Below are 12,776 nucleotides of genomic sequence, written 5' to 3'. Positions count from 1 at the left end.
AATTGCCATGTTTAAGCAAATTTATTTTCATAATTGCAATTTGCGCAGTTACGTATGATGAATGGAAACCCAGCCACAGAGATCAATTTTAAGCTGATCATTAGGGAAAACAGCTAAAAGTGACTAAAATATTTTACAAATGTTCAAACTGATGGAAGAACTCAGAAGTATGAACTTCAGCATCAGATAAGGCACACTTTCTCTAATGGGCAAATAGCAGAACTAATTTTTTGCTTAGCGCTTTTGCTAACTTTGAACGATATTTAGCACACTGAGCTGCCTCTAAACGTTTTAGGATAAACTCTAAAGGACTATTTTACTTGGCTGTTTTGTAAACTTTGTTTTGAAGTTTTTGTTAGCATCCATTCAATTTTCAAGTAGTTAGCCGTTTATATTCATGCTCTTATTTTGAAGAGAGTAGAGAGTGTTTACGCAGAAGTTCTGTTTCCTCTCCTCAGTTTCTCTGTCTTTTTTAAATCAATAACTTTATTTTAAACAAGAAACATACAGAAACAAAATAAAACAGACAGTAGAGCATATAAACTTATGCTCTACTGTACTTATGCATATAAATATAAGTACAATATCTAAGGACAATATAACACAAATTAAACTATTCTCAAATTTGTAATCTTTCAAAGGCAGACATAATGTGAGATGCTTTAGCTTTAGCTTCTGCTAAACATAGTGTTGGTGTGACATTTTAGCATTAGTGGAACTAATGTTTATGATTAGTACTCTAAAGTTAGTTCATTTAACGTATTAGCTAGTGTTGAATAGTACCACTGAGAACTATTCAAGTAAACTTCATTATTATGTAAAATAATGTTTGTTATTCTAGTACTATTTGGGATCATATTTGTTGCTAACTTCTTATTTATCCATGAACACTGCGTCATGATTGCATCAGTTAGTTGCTTTCTGGCTCCTTACAGACTTTAAAAGGTTTGCAGTTAAGTCAAAGTTAGCCTGGTGATTAGCCAGGCTAGCTGCTGTGGGAGTGAGCCTTTATGCTTTGGACCAATATGATATGCTAATTCTTGTAGCTTGCTATAGCCTGTTTCTGTAAGTGTAAAATCACTCAGCAAAAAGTATCATTTGGTGTTTGACAGATATTATGCATGATGCAGCAGGCCATTTATAGCACCAACAGACATGCTAAATGTGATAGCCTCCTGCTAGCTGTTGTGAGTTGTTTTGGTTCAAACAGTGTTACCTTTAATGTGATAGATTCCTCAGGTATTATAACCATCTCATCCTACACAGCTCACAGGAACAAGTGCCACTGAGAACGTTTAAATTGTAGCTGAGTTATGATGCAAAGCTTTACTTGTTTAGAAACCATGACTTTTTTAAACCTTTAAACTGGAATCTGCCCTGAGGCCTCATAGAAACGTGGTTCTGTCTCTAACGATTAGAAACACCCTTTCTGGTCAGAGTTTCTCAAATCACTTCTGATTTGTCCTGACCCTTGTTTTGGTCGTGATTATGTCAATCTCTATAACCGCTAACTACGTTTAGACGAAGCGGCAGAGCAGTGGAAGTGTTTATCTTAAACTATTTGCCTTCGTGGCTGTGAGTCAAATGTGGAGAGAGACATTGGGTGTAGCGGAGGCCTTCATTAAATGCAGCTCAGGCCCTGGTGAAGCCCTGGTTAATGTCCCTATCATCTCTGGAGTGGGCCAGCGCCTGGCTCTGTGTCCAAATGATTCATGTTTAATGCATCTCTGCAGTCCTTGTCATTTAACCTCACCTCTGGAGGTTGCGGGTCGGGGTGGGTTAGCAAAAAGCTCCCACAAGGCCTGCGAGGGGCAGAGCGGCCATGCAGTTATTCTTCACCTGCTTTCCATTTGCTTAACATGGGGACGGCTGCTCCATGTTTGGCCTGTTGCCGCTCAATCTCCCCACAGCAAACCCTCCGCATCACACCGCGTGAACCTGAGCTCCAGGGTGGTCCGGGTTGAATCGGTGGCTCTCTCTGAAGCACTTTGTTACTTCGCTCTCTGTGTACTATGCTTGAATGCTTAAGCAGGAGACTACTGATGCGTTGCAGTGAGACTTAGCAGTTTACTCTTCTGGTGAGTGCTGGAGCTTTGGTAAGAGCTTTTCTGGTGAAACTGAAGGCTGTCAAACTCAATCAAGATTTTGTCGAGCAGAATAAGCGCCGCGTTAGAGCCGGGAAGTCGAGGGATTTCACCAGACTGAATTCAGGATGCGTGGATTGAAATTTCTGCCACTTATTAAACACAAAGCGGGTAGAGGATTAATCATCTAAAGGCATAAAAAGGCAAGTAAGTTTGCAGATGAACAAGTCAGGAGAAGGATGTGACTTGGGAACATATTTGTCCTCAAACCGACTAAGTAACCAGAGGTAACACAAAACACAGTTTCCAAATGATTACAGTGGACCCACGCCTAATCGTGAATCAATAATTATGAATTTTTCCTCCAAATTATTTGTGGAAAACATTCCAATTCTCTGATTTTTCTTGGACCATATCTAAAATAATCTAAAGAGAATGCAGCTTGGGAAGTTAAAAAACCTTAGCACAATGCTATTTCATGCTATAAACTGTGAAGCAGCCAATCCAGGAGCACCATTTAATTTCCTTGCCACTGATTGGCTGTAACCCCAAGAGCAAAAATAAAGAAGACTGTAGATTTTAGCTTGTCTGGTCCTGCCAAGACGATGTGTCTTTATTCATATTAAGGTCAGAGTTTCCCCCAGTGTGTTGTGACAGCTGTAACAGGATGCACAACTTGCAACGTTTTCTGGTAAATGTGAGTCGGGTCTTTGTGTTCTGTTGGGTCAGCAGCGGTTCTGGCCTTGGAACTCTGCCAGGAGACCATTTTCGCCCAGTCTTTCTTTCTTTTTGTCAATGAGTGACCTCTGACCTTTGCTGAGGCAGTGAGGCCTGCAGAGCTTTAGATGTTCTGGATCTCCTGGATGAGACTTTGATGAGATCTTGGAGTAGTTCTGGTGGGTCGGCCTCTGGAAGGTTCTCCATGGTTCCATGTGTGGATAAAGTTCTAAGTGGGTTTTTGGAGTCCAAAAGCCTTAGAGATGGTTCTGTAACTCTTTCCACACTGAAGGATGTTAGAGACTGTTTCTCATCTGTTACTGAATTTGTATAAATAAGGATATGATGTGTTGCTTTTTGAGAGATTGGGTCAAGGTCAGATCAGGGTTAGATCAGGGTTAGATCAAGATTAAATCAGGGTTAGATCAAGATTAAATCAGGGTTTTTAAGCTAAGGTAAATAATGGTTGTAATTATTTTTCCACATATACTCATTCTGGTCTCTAACTATTCATCTAATGAATTCATCTTTTGAAAACTGCTTTGTATTTGCTCAGTTTATCTTTATTAAAATCTATTTGATTATCTGAAACATTTCTAAGGGGCTTGATAGTTTTTCACACCACTGTAAAATAATTTATCCTCATTATTTCATTTAATTTTTTTTTGCTTCTTTCTCATCCCTCATTTTTCTTCAAAGGCAGTCTTCCTCTCCCTCCCCCTCTCCATCACTCCTACTCAGTCTCTGAATCCCTTTCTTGCTTCGGATAATGGTAATTAGAATATCACCATGATTGAAATTTGGCAAAACTTGAAGAGGAAATAGGTTTTCTAATCAAAAGCTGCCTCTTAGCTGGAATCCTGATGCTTCCTTGGCTGAAGACTGTTGCTCTATGATGAGGGCCTAAATGGCTGCCAGACTGTACCAAAGGCCAACTCCCTCTCTCCCTCTCTGTTGCTCGCCCATGTTGGACCGACGCCTCGACTCAGGGTGATTTCGTCGATGCTTTCTGCTTCTGTCATTTATTAATTCTCAGGCTTTAGATTTTTTGCTGTCAAATATCTTATTTTATTGCTTTCAAATGAAGATTTTAATACTCTACATCATAACATTTGTCAGTTGTTTCCGGATTTAAAGATATTTGAATAAATATAGATTTTTATAGTTATTTTATTATGCTTTACTTAAGGTAGGTTTATATATTACGTTTATATATAAATCTGATTTAATCTTATTCAATAAACAAAATTTTAAATCATTTTAAAATCCATGCATTATGCTATGGTCAAACTGGTTGAAACTGGCTGATGTCATGATTTTAAATAAATATTGAGCATGAAAGAAAACATTTTTAAATTTGTTTATAAAATAAACAATATTTTGTTGTTTTTGTTTATGATTTTATTTTATGATATAGTTTTATACATTTTATGGGAATATTTACAAAAAACATAAAATGGGTCAAATTTTAACAAGTAGATGACATTAAAAAATAATAAAAATATATCTAAAACAAATTAGGTTACCTAACAACCATCGGATTAAGTAACTAAATAATACCATTTGGGGAATTAAAAAAAAAAATAAAAAATCTGTTGAGAAAAAAAAAATCACAAATATTCTTTACTTATCAGCTGAATTGTAATTTGTATTACATTTTATCAAACTATATTAAAAAATGACCTGAAAAGTATTTCAGAAAATCTGTTAAATTGGATTTAATCTGTAAACTGAACAATTTGAGATTTTCCTCTACTGTGAACATTAGATTTTTATTTTTTTTTCCTTTTCCTCATATTTGTGCAGAAACGTAACAGAAAAACATGATTCTTTGTTACGTTAAAACATTTAAACACTGCTGAATATCAGACGGCCGTCTGATTAAAACCACTTAAAGCCGCCCAGGAGCTGAGAAACGATCCTGTTTGTGAGAGGAGGTGTGTGTTGCAGATTTCTCCGGCTCGGAGCGAGGACTTCCTGGAGTTGTTGCCTAGCAGCAGAACATTTAAACTTTTAGTGGGACTTGGTGGAAATGCGCTGTTTCAGTTTAATGGAGCTGCATTCATGTTTAAGCCCCCAAACTATGAATGAAAGCTATTAGCTAAAATGATGACTGAAGTAACGACTTAATTGAGCCTCGTCTGGCTGTAAAAGGCTCGTTTCCTGGTAAAATGCTGCAGGAGTTTTAGCTGGTTGCTCTGTTTCCACCTGCGATTAGCGACTTCTCAGAATGATGCTGAATGTAGATGTTTGTCTTTTGAAGCTGAAATGTTATTTTTGTTTCCAGCAACTCCCTGATATTATTTTAAAGTTTCTTCTCTAAGAGGGAATCAACCCATTTCCTGTTTCTCGAGTTCTTTCCCAGCATGCTCCACTGTGTTTGTGTAAATCAACCTTAAGCAGGTGTTTCAGTTCTAATCTCCCTTTTTGTTCTGTGTTTCTCCCCCTCCCCAACCTGTTTCCACCTGCCTGACCCTTCCACCTCAGGAGCTGCACAGGAACCAGGTAAGCCCTTCCTGCATGTTCTCCTTTCCTCCTTTCCTCGCCACAGCTTCCTGCTTTCCAGCTTTTCTCCTTCATGCGTTTAATTCAGGCTTCCTGTCGCCTTCTGGTGTGGGAGACCAAAAGTGTCAAAAAACAAGAAAAATCCAATCAAAACATAATAAATAGAAATAATTGCAAGGTGTTAATCCTTAAAATTTAGTTATTAAAGCTGTTACTCTTTTAACTTCAGCCGTATAGAGATATGATAACAGTTTCCATCTGACAGAACAAGGGGTCTGTCATCTACGGAGTTCAATTGAAGGCATAAAATTTGAGTTTGAGTTTAAAAATTATTTTTAAACAAAAAAATGATTTGAAATTGAAAATAAAGATCAATTTTCAGATTCAGGATTTTTTCAGTTTCAAACATCTTGGCTCTCTAGGTGTGTGGGAGGGGCCTCATACATCAGGGGGCGGAGCCTCATATGACGGCACGCTGAATCATTAAAGTTCAAAACAGCAGCTGGACTCAATATTTTCAGGAGCCGTGGGAACTGGAAATGTTTCTATAACATCACAGATTTTCTAATTTTATGTGATTTTGAAAAATAATATGCTTCACTGATATTAGCTGCTTATGTTGACACGCATCACAAATTTGTGACAAAATGATCTTGACAAAGTCTCCACATCGGGATATCTTCAGTCTGACACTTTACAGATTCGACCAAGTCAGACGTTAATAATATTGAAGCTTTGTTCTCATTAGAACAACTTTTTTACAACTTTATTCTACTAATATTATGCCCTTTTCCTCGTAAATTTAAACAAAATAAAGTTTAGTCTGCCCCTAATACTTGTAAATGTGTAATGTATCTATTTTATTTAAATAAATTTATCTGAAATCTGAAACAAAATTTCTAAGGAGAAGATCAAACTTTTGCGATGGTCCAGTCAAAGTCTAGACAATTCAACATAATTGAAATGCCATAGTAGAACCTTCCCAGAGCTGTTTCTTTGTAGAATACTGGATAAAAATGCAGCGGCAAATGTGCAAAATTAAATAGATTGCCTGGTATAAAAACTACATTATTTTAGTCCTCTTGAAAGAAACCAAACTGTTTATGGAAGAATACACACTGTCCAAGAACACCATTTCAGCTTTAATTTAAGCCACAATAAATAAGAGCGCTAAAAACTGTTTTTTTTTCACAAACCAGGCCTGTAGCTGACCTCCGCCGTGCGTCCGCCAATCAGAAGCCTCGCAGCCAGTCTCTGGCCCTTCTGTCCTCAACATGGAAACCAAATCCGTGCCCAGTTTCTGTCCCCACAACCAGTGAACTCCTTTCATGTTTCGGTGGCGTTTTTAAAAGAAACTTCTAATTTGGAGGCTGTAATAAGCCGTCTCATCAGCGTTCAGGTTGATCTCAGATCTCTGGTTCTGCTGACTGAACCGTCGGCGGAGCCAAATGAGCGCGGCAGCAGCCAAATCTGACTCGCTTAGCCTTTTGAACTCTTCGCCAACGGCTGCAGTTCTTCAGAGGGAGTAGAGAAAGTAACGACGGCGCTGCCAGCAAACTGCCTTCAAGGTTTGAACCACCCGCTTTAAACGCGTTGATGAATTTTGGACTTTAGATTAATTAGCAAAGCCATTTTTAGTAGAGTCAGGAAGTCATTAATGTTTATGGTTAATCCTGAGATATTTAGTCCCTGAAGTCACTTTAACATGTTTTGTGTAGTTAATTAGGAGTCAATTAGAGAAATCAATTGATGCTCCAGATGGTTTATTTTGGCTTAGAGGGATGCTGAAACTTTTAGGTGATGGTGTTGGTTCATAATAGCGTTCATTAAAAGTTCCACAATGATTAGGTAAAGTATGAAAAAAAGGTGGAAATATCTTAGAAATGTAAGAGAAGTTTTGTGATAGAGGGAACGCACAGGGAGCACATCCGTCTTGAACAATCTTTAGTCCTTGTTGATCTTTTTTTCTCCATGTCAGTGGTGCTCCTACAATGAAAAACACAACATTTTGTAAAAGACTACATGTTGGATGCACCAATAGAAGATTTTTGGCCAATATCTATATCCTATTTTATGGCTGATAACCAATATTTACTGATATTTGTATTTCCACGCAACACGATGGAGATAAACAATAATTGTTAATGCAGACTGTCCCTCGTTGTTGTGGATTTCACTGTGGAACGAAACTCTAAATTATTTCCAGAAAATCACCAATTTTTTATTTACAATATTGGAAACAAGGTGCATCTTGGGAAGCTGGAATGAAAAGGCTTCGTGGCTGTTTGATTTTATCTGAAATCTGATGGTGTGTGTGACTTCCATCCATCATTCTGACAACTTCATTATTTTTACAAATAACTTTATTTAGAACAAAAAACATTCTGGAACAAAATAAAACAGGGACATAGATACAATATCTAAGGGCATTATAGAACATGTACATTTTGTTCAAATTAAACTGGGCCTTGAGTGTTGTACTCTTTAAGGGCAGATGTAATCTGAATTGAAGTTAGCGCTTTAGCATTAGCTTCTGTTAGCTGTGGTGTTGGAATAGTAGAACTAACTTTTTATCTACTTTTTATCCCACTAATAATATAATATACTAAACGTATAACACAAAGGGTATTTATGGGACAGTTGTTAGGAGGAAAACTCTAACGGTCGCCTGTGCAAATTAGAGTAAAGATGCTGGTCAGAACAGGAGCAGATGTTACTTCTACTGGAATTTAACTTCCCATCATTCTTTCTTCTCACCAGCCCAATCCTGATGAATATAAATGTTTTAAACATCAGCTCAAGCTGCAGATTTCTCTATAACTTCTTGGGCGGATTGTTCTGCTCTGATCTGCTCTTCGGCCAGCTTCTGAAGCGCCCTTGGTTGCTACGCGTTCAGTCCTTTTATGGAAGCCTAACCTATAATTTTCATCAGGTGTAATCCTGAAATTAATTAGTCGTAAAGGTGATATTATATATGCCCTTTAAGTAGCTACTGAGGGAACAGATAGCAGAGCAGCGTAACAATAGAAAACTGGATTTTGCCCTATAGTGCCCTACAGCTAATAAAAGCTTGCTGCAGCCACATTGATTAGCAAAAAAAAAAGAAAAGAAAAGAAAAAGAAGAGATAGTGTTTGAAAATGGTCTTCTGCCGAGCTGAAAGGTAACATTTTTTGAAAAGACCTCAAGGCTAAAAAATATTTTGTGTAGTCAAAGGTCCCGTTGTTTGGTTTCTGCAGAAAAGGGTTCTTTCTTTCTGCACGGGCGCCTCACGTGTCGGTTCTGGGTGCCAATCAATAGGACTGGGGGGCCGGGGGGGGGGACGAGGTGGGCCGAGCGCTGCCACGGTTAAACACAAGGAGCCTTATCCACGTGTGGACAGACGGGCTCTTTAAACACACGCCGGCACGCATGCATGCATGTGCGCGCAGCCTCACACGCGCTGTACGCTGAGCACAGCTCAGATAAGTGACTGAATCAATCACGCGCATACAGTGTTTGCTTGTCAGCCTGTATGCTTTCCCTTTTATAACATGGGTTCAATTTCCCAAGCTACTGGAGCCCTATCGGTGTTTTTCCAAGAGATATATTCAGCAAGGTCATCTCTCACTGCAACAAGAAGCAGTGCAGCCGCAGAGATGTGTTTTTGCTATTGAAATGTCAATATTCACTCTAGTCTGTCGCATTATAATCTACATTTATCAATAGAAAGGCAGGTTAGAACACGGCTCCTGCTTCCGACTGCTGTCCACTGATTTATTCGGGTAATAGCAGCATGAGAGAGGCGGATCCTGTTAAACTTCTCCAACCTCGATTCCATAATTATTTCAGATTTTATTTTAAATTTTGAGCATTCCTTAAAACTAGTGAAATGTTAATATTTTCGCAAAGCCAAAGAGTTTGACAGTGTTAAGGGAGCTGGAAGCAGGTCAGCATAATTAATAAAGTGTAAGTCAAGTGGATGCTATAAAAAAGTTATGATTGGAATAAAATTTAACAGGGAGCAGAGGGGTTTTATGCACAGCTCATGTTCGAGAACTTTTTACCTTCTCAATTTACTAGGAATAAACTAATAAAAAGACTTACGCATCAAGTGCTCTGAAAAAGTAGATTTCTGAAGTTTTTAGTTTTTGTCACTTTTTTATGTTTCAGATCATTTAACTATATTTTATTTTTTTAATAAGTACAAAAAAAGCACTTTTCAAAAGGTGATTTCAGAAATTAAGGAACAAAATATTAAAACAATCCTCACCCTGTGTAAAAAAATAATTGCACCCCAAACATAATAACTGGTTATTCTAGCCTTAATAGCCTGAAGTTATCATAAAAGTGTTCATGATAACTTGTAGACAAATATAATCCTACATCAGTTCATCTGTTTTCTTGAGGGGGGTCTTCCTGTTAATGGGGAGTTTTTCCTCTCTACTGTCGCTACATGCATTCTTGGTATGAAGGATTGCTGTAAAATCAAGCGACTGTCGCCCCCTGCTGGTCCAGGAGGAGTGAGTGCTGCAGGTTAGCAATGGAATCTGCTGGGTTTCCTTAGATGGAAATATTTCAAACTACTTTTAATAATTAATACAGCTTACTGTGCTGCTTGATATCTAGGACGATTTTTTTGTAAAATGCCTCCAGATAACATTTGTTGTGAATTGGCATGATATAGACACATTACATGTTAATGTTTACATCCAGAAATTTTGTGCATGCTCACAATGCTGGAGGGCAAAAAGACCATTGTTTTCCTTGCCATTTTTGTTAACTGAACCAAAATGCAACGGATTACGCAGGACATCTGTATGTTAAAGGTTGTCAAAGTCAAACGAGCATAACTGAGCTACTTCCTTCTCCCTCGCTATTTCTTCTTTTTCATTCAAACGTTTTCCTGACCTCGTTCTGTAGTAGTCGTAGAGTTGACCATTAGTAGCAAAGCACTGCGTCCCTTTTTCTTTTATATATATATCACACGTACATTTAAGATTTAACACTTTATGTTGGTCACTTAGATAAATGCTAGTCATTGGCGGCGGGCAGCTTTTGGCCAAAAGCAGGAAGCTGCAGATGGTATCTTACCATCATCCACACCCTGAACGTTCCCTCCATCCCTCAGTAACGGTTGGTGTAAAAACCTCCACCTGTACAAATGTTTCTGAGCCAAACTTCCCTTCTTGACGATGATCAGCAGCAGAGAAACAGCAGCCAGACCTGCTGATAGCCAGAAGAACCAACGAAGCCGCCGCGGTTTGGCTTCTCTACTGCACCAAACTCTGCCTCTCCGGCTGTTTCTATCAATAGTATTAGGTATTAATAACAGATAAAAAATGCATGCAGCTACTGCAAAGAGAAATATTGCAGATTTGTGCCTTTTTTAACTGAATCTGAAGGCCAGTCTGCGTTCTCAGGATCTGCTGGATCCTGCACCAGTTTTAGGCTTCGATCTGTCTGCCTGCTCAGATTCCCCTCAGTACAAGGAGCCAAAACTTCAAGCTGTCAACATGTTTGATTCAGGGCTGCCTGCACAATTATGTGGCAATTTCCTGCGACGAGGTTAATTTGATATTTGTGCCTTTGTAATGATTAATTAGTATGGAGCAAATCAGAGAAATCCCCCCAACCCGTCCTACAGACTAACATCCGTCTTGTTTCCTCAACTCTTAAAGCTCTGCTGTTTGTTGCACCACTGGTAGAAAATATGTCTGAATAACTAATGTTTCTGTTATCAATTATATCCAGATATGGATTACTTTTTAAACCCCAGCCTATTCCATGAGGTCTTCTACCTGCAGGCTGTGAAATTTAGTAAACGCACTTTGACAGGCGCCTCCTAGTGTCCAAACAGCGTCACAACAGTTTAATTTGTATGTAGTTTGTATTTTTTTCTGTGGAAAAAGTCTGTCAGTTCCTCCATTTTGGGCAAAATGAAAAGCAAAGTAATTCCAACAACAACATTTTTCATTTGATTCTAACTAGAGTCTTTTTGCTAATTTATTGTTTTACTGCTGAACAGTGAACCAAACAGAACGATCACGAACGATCCGATTCGTTTGAACGGTTCTGTAACCCAAATGATGGGACTTCAGTCTGTTTGTTAAAGTTGTTCTTTGTTTTTATCAACTTTGTTTAAAGTCAATGCTGTGCATGACTTTAATCATTCAGTTTTTGGTAGAAAGAGGTAAAAAAGGAAAATGATAAAATATTCTCATGGAAATTATTGAGTTTGTCTTAATCTATCATGCGATTAACTGATTTATTGCTTATTACCACAGGCCTATGCAAGTGAGCTATTTTCCACAAATAGCACTTTTGTTTCTACAACAAAAATGGCACAAAACTGTCTTTAATTTGCACAACTTTTGTAAAAAAAAAACAGCAACAAAAAAACAACAAAACACTACATGAGTATTTGATGTTTACATCTTAAAATTGTATATATCTTATGAAAATATGTACTTGTTTTTGCAAGATCAGATGGCGGCGATTCAACTTTTTTTTAACAACTATTTTTAACAATTAACATAAAACTGTTATTTTAAGGCTAAAATGGTTTGTTCTTAGAAAAATATACATTTTCATAGTGAACTGGAGCTGGTTTAACCATAGAGAGAAACCAAAAGCAACACGAGGTTTGTGCTAATGTCCAAACCAAATGTTCAGTGTAATTTTTTAACAACGTTTCAGTGGAAAGGTGTTTTTGCTGGTCCATTCTTGCCATGTTAGATTTCGGTTACCAGAGTTTTTCTTGTATTTCCTCGCTGCTCCAGCTGAGGGTGAAGGAAAACTTGCAGAGCTAAAGTCTTTCTTCAGAAGGAAAATCGTCTGTCCTCAGCTGTTTGTCGCCTGTCGCGGCCCCTGAAGAGTAAATCTGCTTCGAGTGTCAGGGTTGACGGTGAAACGCCGCCGCGCTGCTGCCGCCTGACTCGACACAATATCCACATGACTGGCTGCACATTTTAGACACAGTCGCTCCACAGAACCACCCACACTGGCAACGTGAAGCTGGATCCACTGCACTTAAAAAATTCATAACCAACTTTCTGCAGCTTTGTTGAGTTAAAATGCTTTACATAATACAGATGAAACGTTTTAGCGCTGACAGATTCCCTGGCACTAAGAGTCACATTTAAAAAAGAAATTACATTTCACTTATTTTAACATTTTATATCTGATTATTCTATAAGAATTTACAGAATAGTTTTTCATTTGATACATTTAGATAAATCTGCTTCATTTTTCATGGGGAAAGGAAAACAAATGAAGGTAAAACCTTTTCTGGAATATAATGTTAAAGAACTACAACCAGGCACCTCATCATTTCTCATCTGAACTGAGAAATGAATGAAGCAGTTGATTCAGTTTGTTCATTTTAACGATTCACCAGGAATCAGAAAGTATTCACATACAGGAGCTTGTAGTTTATTCTCATAAAAATGTGAAATTTGAGTCAGACACTTCAGATTACAGCTTTTATATTG

At 38.0% G+C, this 12,776-nt stretch overlaps 1 protein-coding gene and 1 long non-coding RNA gene across 2 annotated transcripts in view; one reads left to right on the top strand and one right to left on the bottom strand.

Moving 5' to 3' along the window:
* The window catches only part of cadm1a (cell adhesion molecule 1a), a 416,025-nt gene that overhangs the window by 284,155 nt on the left and 119,094 nt on the right, over window positions 1-12,776 (top strand). Inside the window, exon 2 of the mRNA XM_007562962.2 lies at window positions 5,289-5,306. Within this exon, the coding sequence (XP_007563024.1) occupies window positions 5,289-5,306 (18 nt within the window). The remainder of the gene's footprint in view (window positions 1-5,288; window positions 5,307-12,776) is intronic.
* The window catches only part of LOC103145522 (uncharacterized), a 15,094-nt gene continuing 9,370 nt past the window's right edge, over window positions 7,053-12,776 (bottom strand). Inside the window, exon 4 of the long non-coding RNA XR_477031.2 lies at window positions 7,053-7,292. This is a non-coding gene — a long non-coding RNA (uncharacterized LOC103145522). The remainder of the gene's footprint in view (window positions 7,293-12,776) is intronic.

The sequence above is a fragment of the Poecilia formosa genome, unplaced genomic scaffold (genome assembly GCF_000485575.1).
Source record: "Poecilia formosa unplaced genomic scaffold, Poecilia_formosa-5.1.2 Scaffold143, whole genome shotgun sequence".
NCBI lineage: Eukaryota > Metazoa > Chordata > Actinopteri > Cyprinodontiformes > Poeciliidae > Poecilia > Poecilia formosa.
The sequence above is the reverse complement of the archived record's forward strand: the minus strand, read 5'-3'. Positions and strand labels throughout refer to the sequence as shown.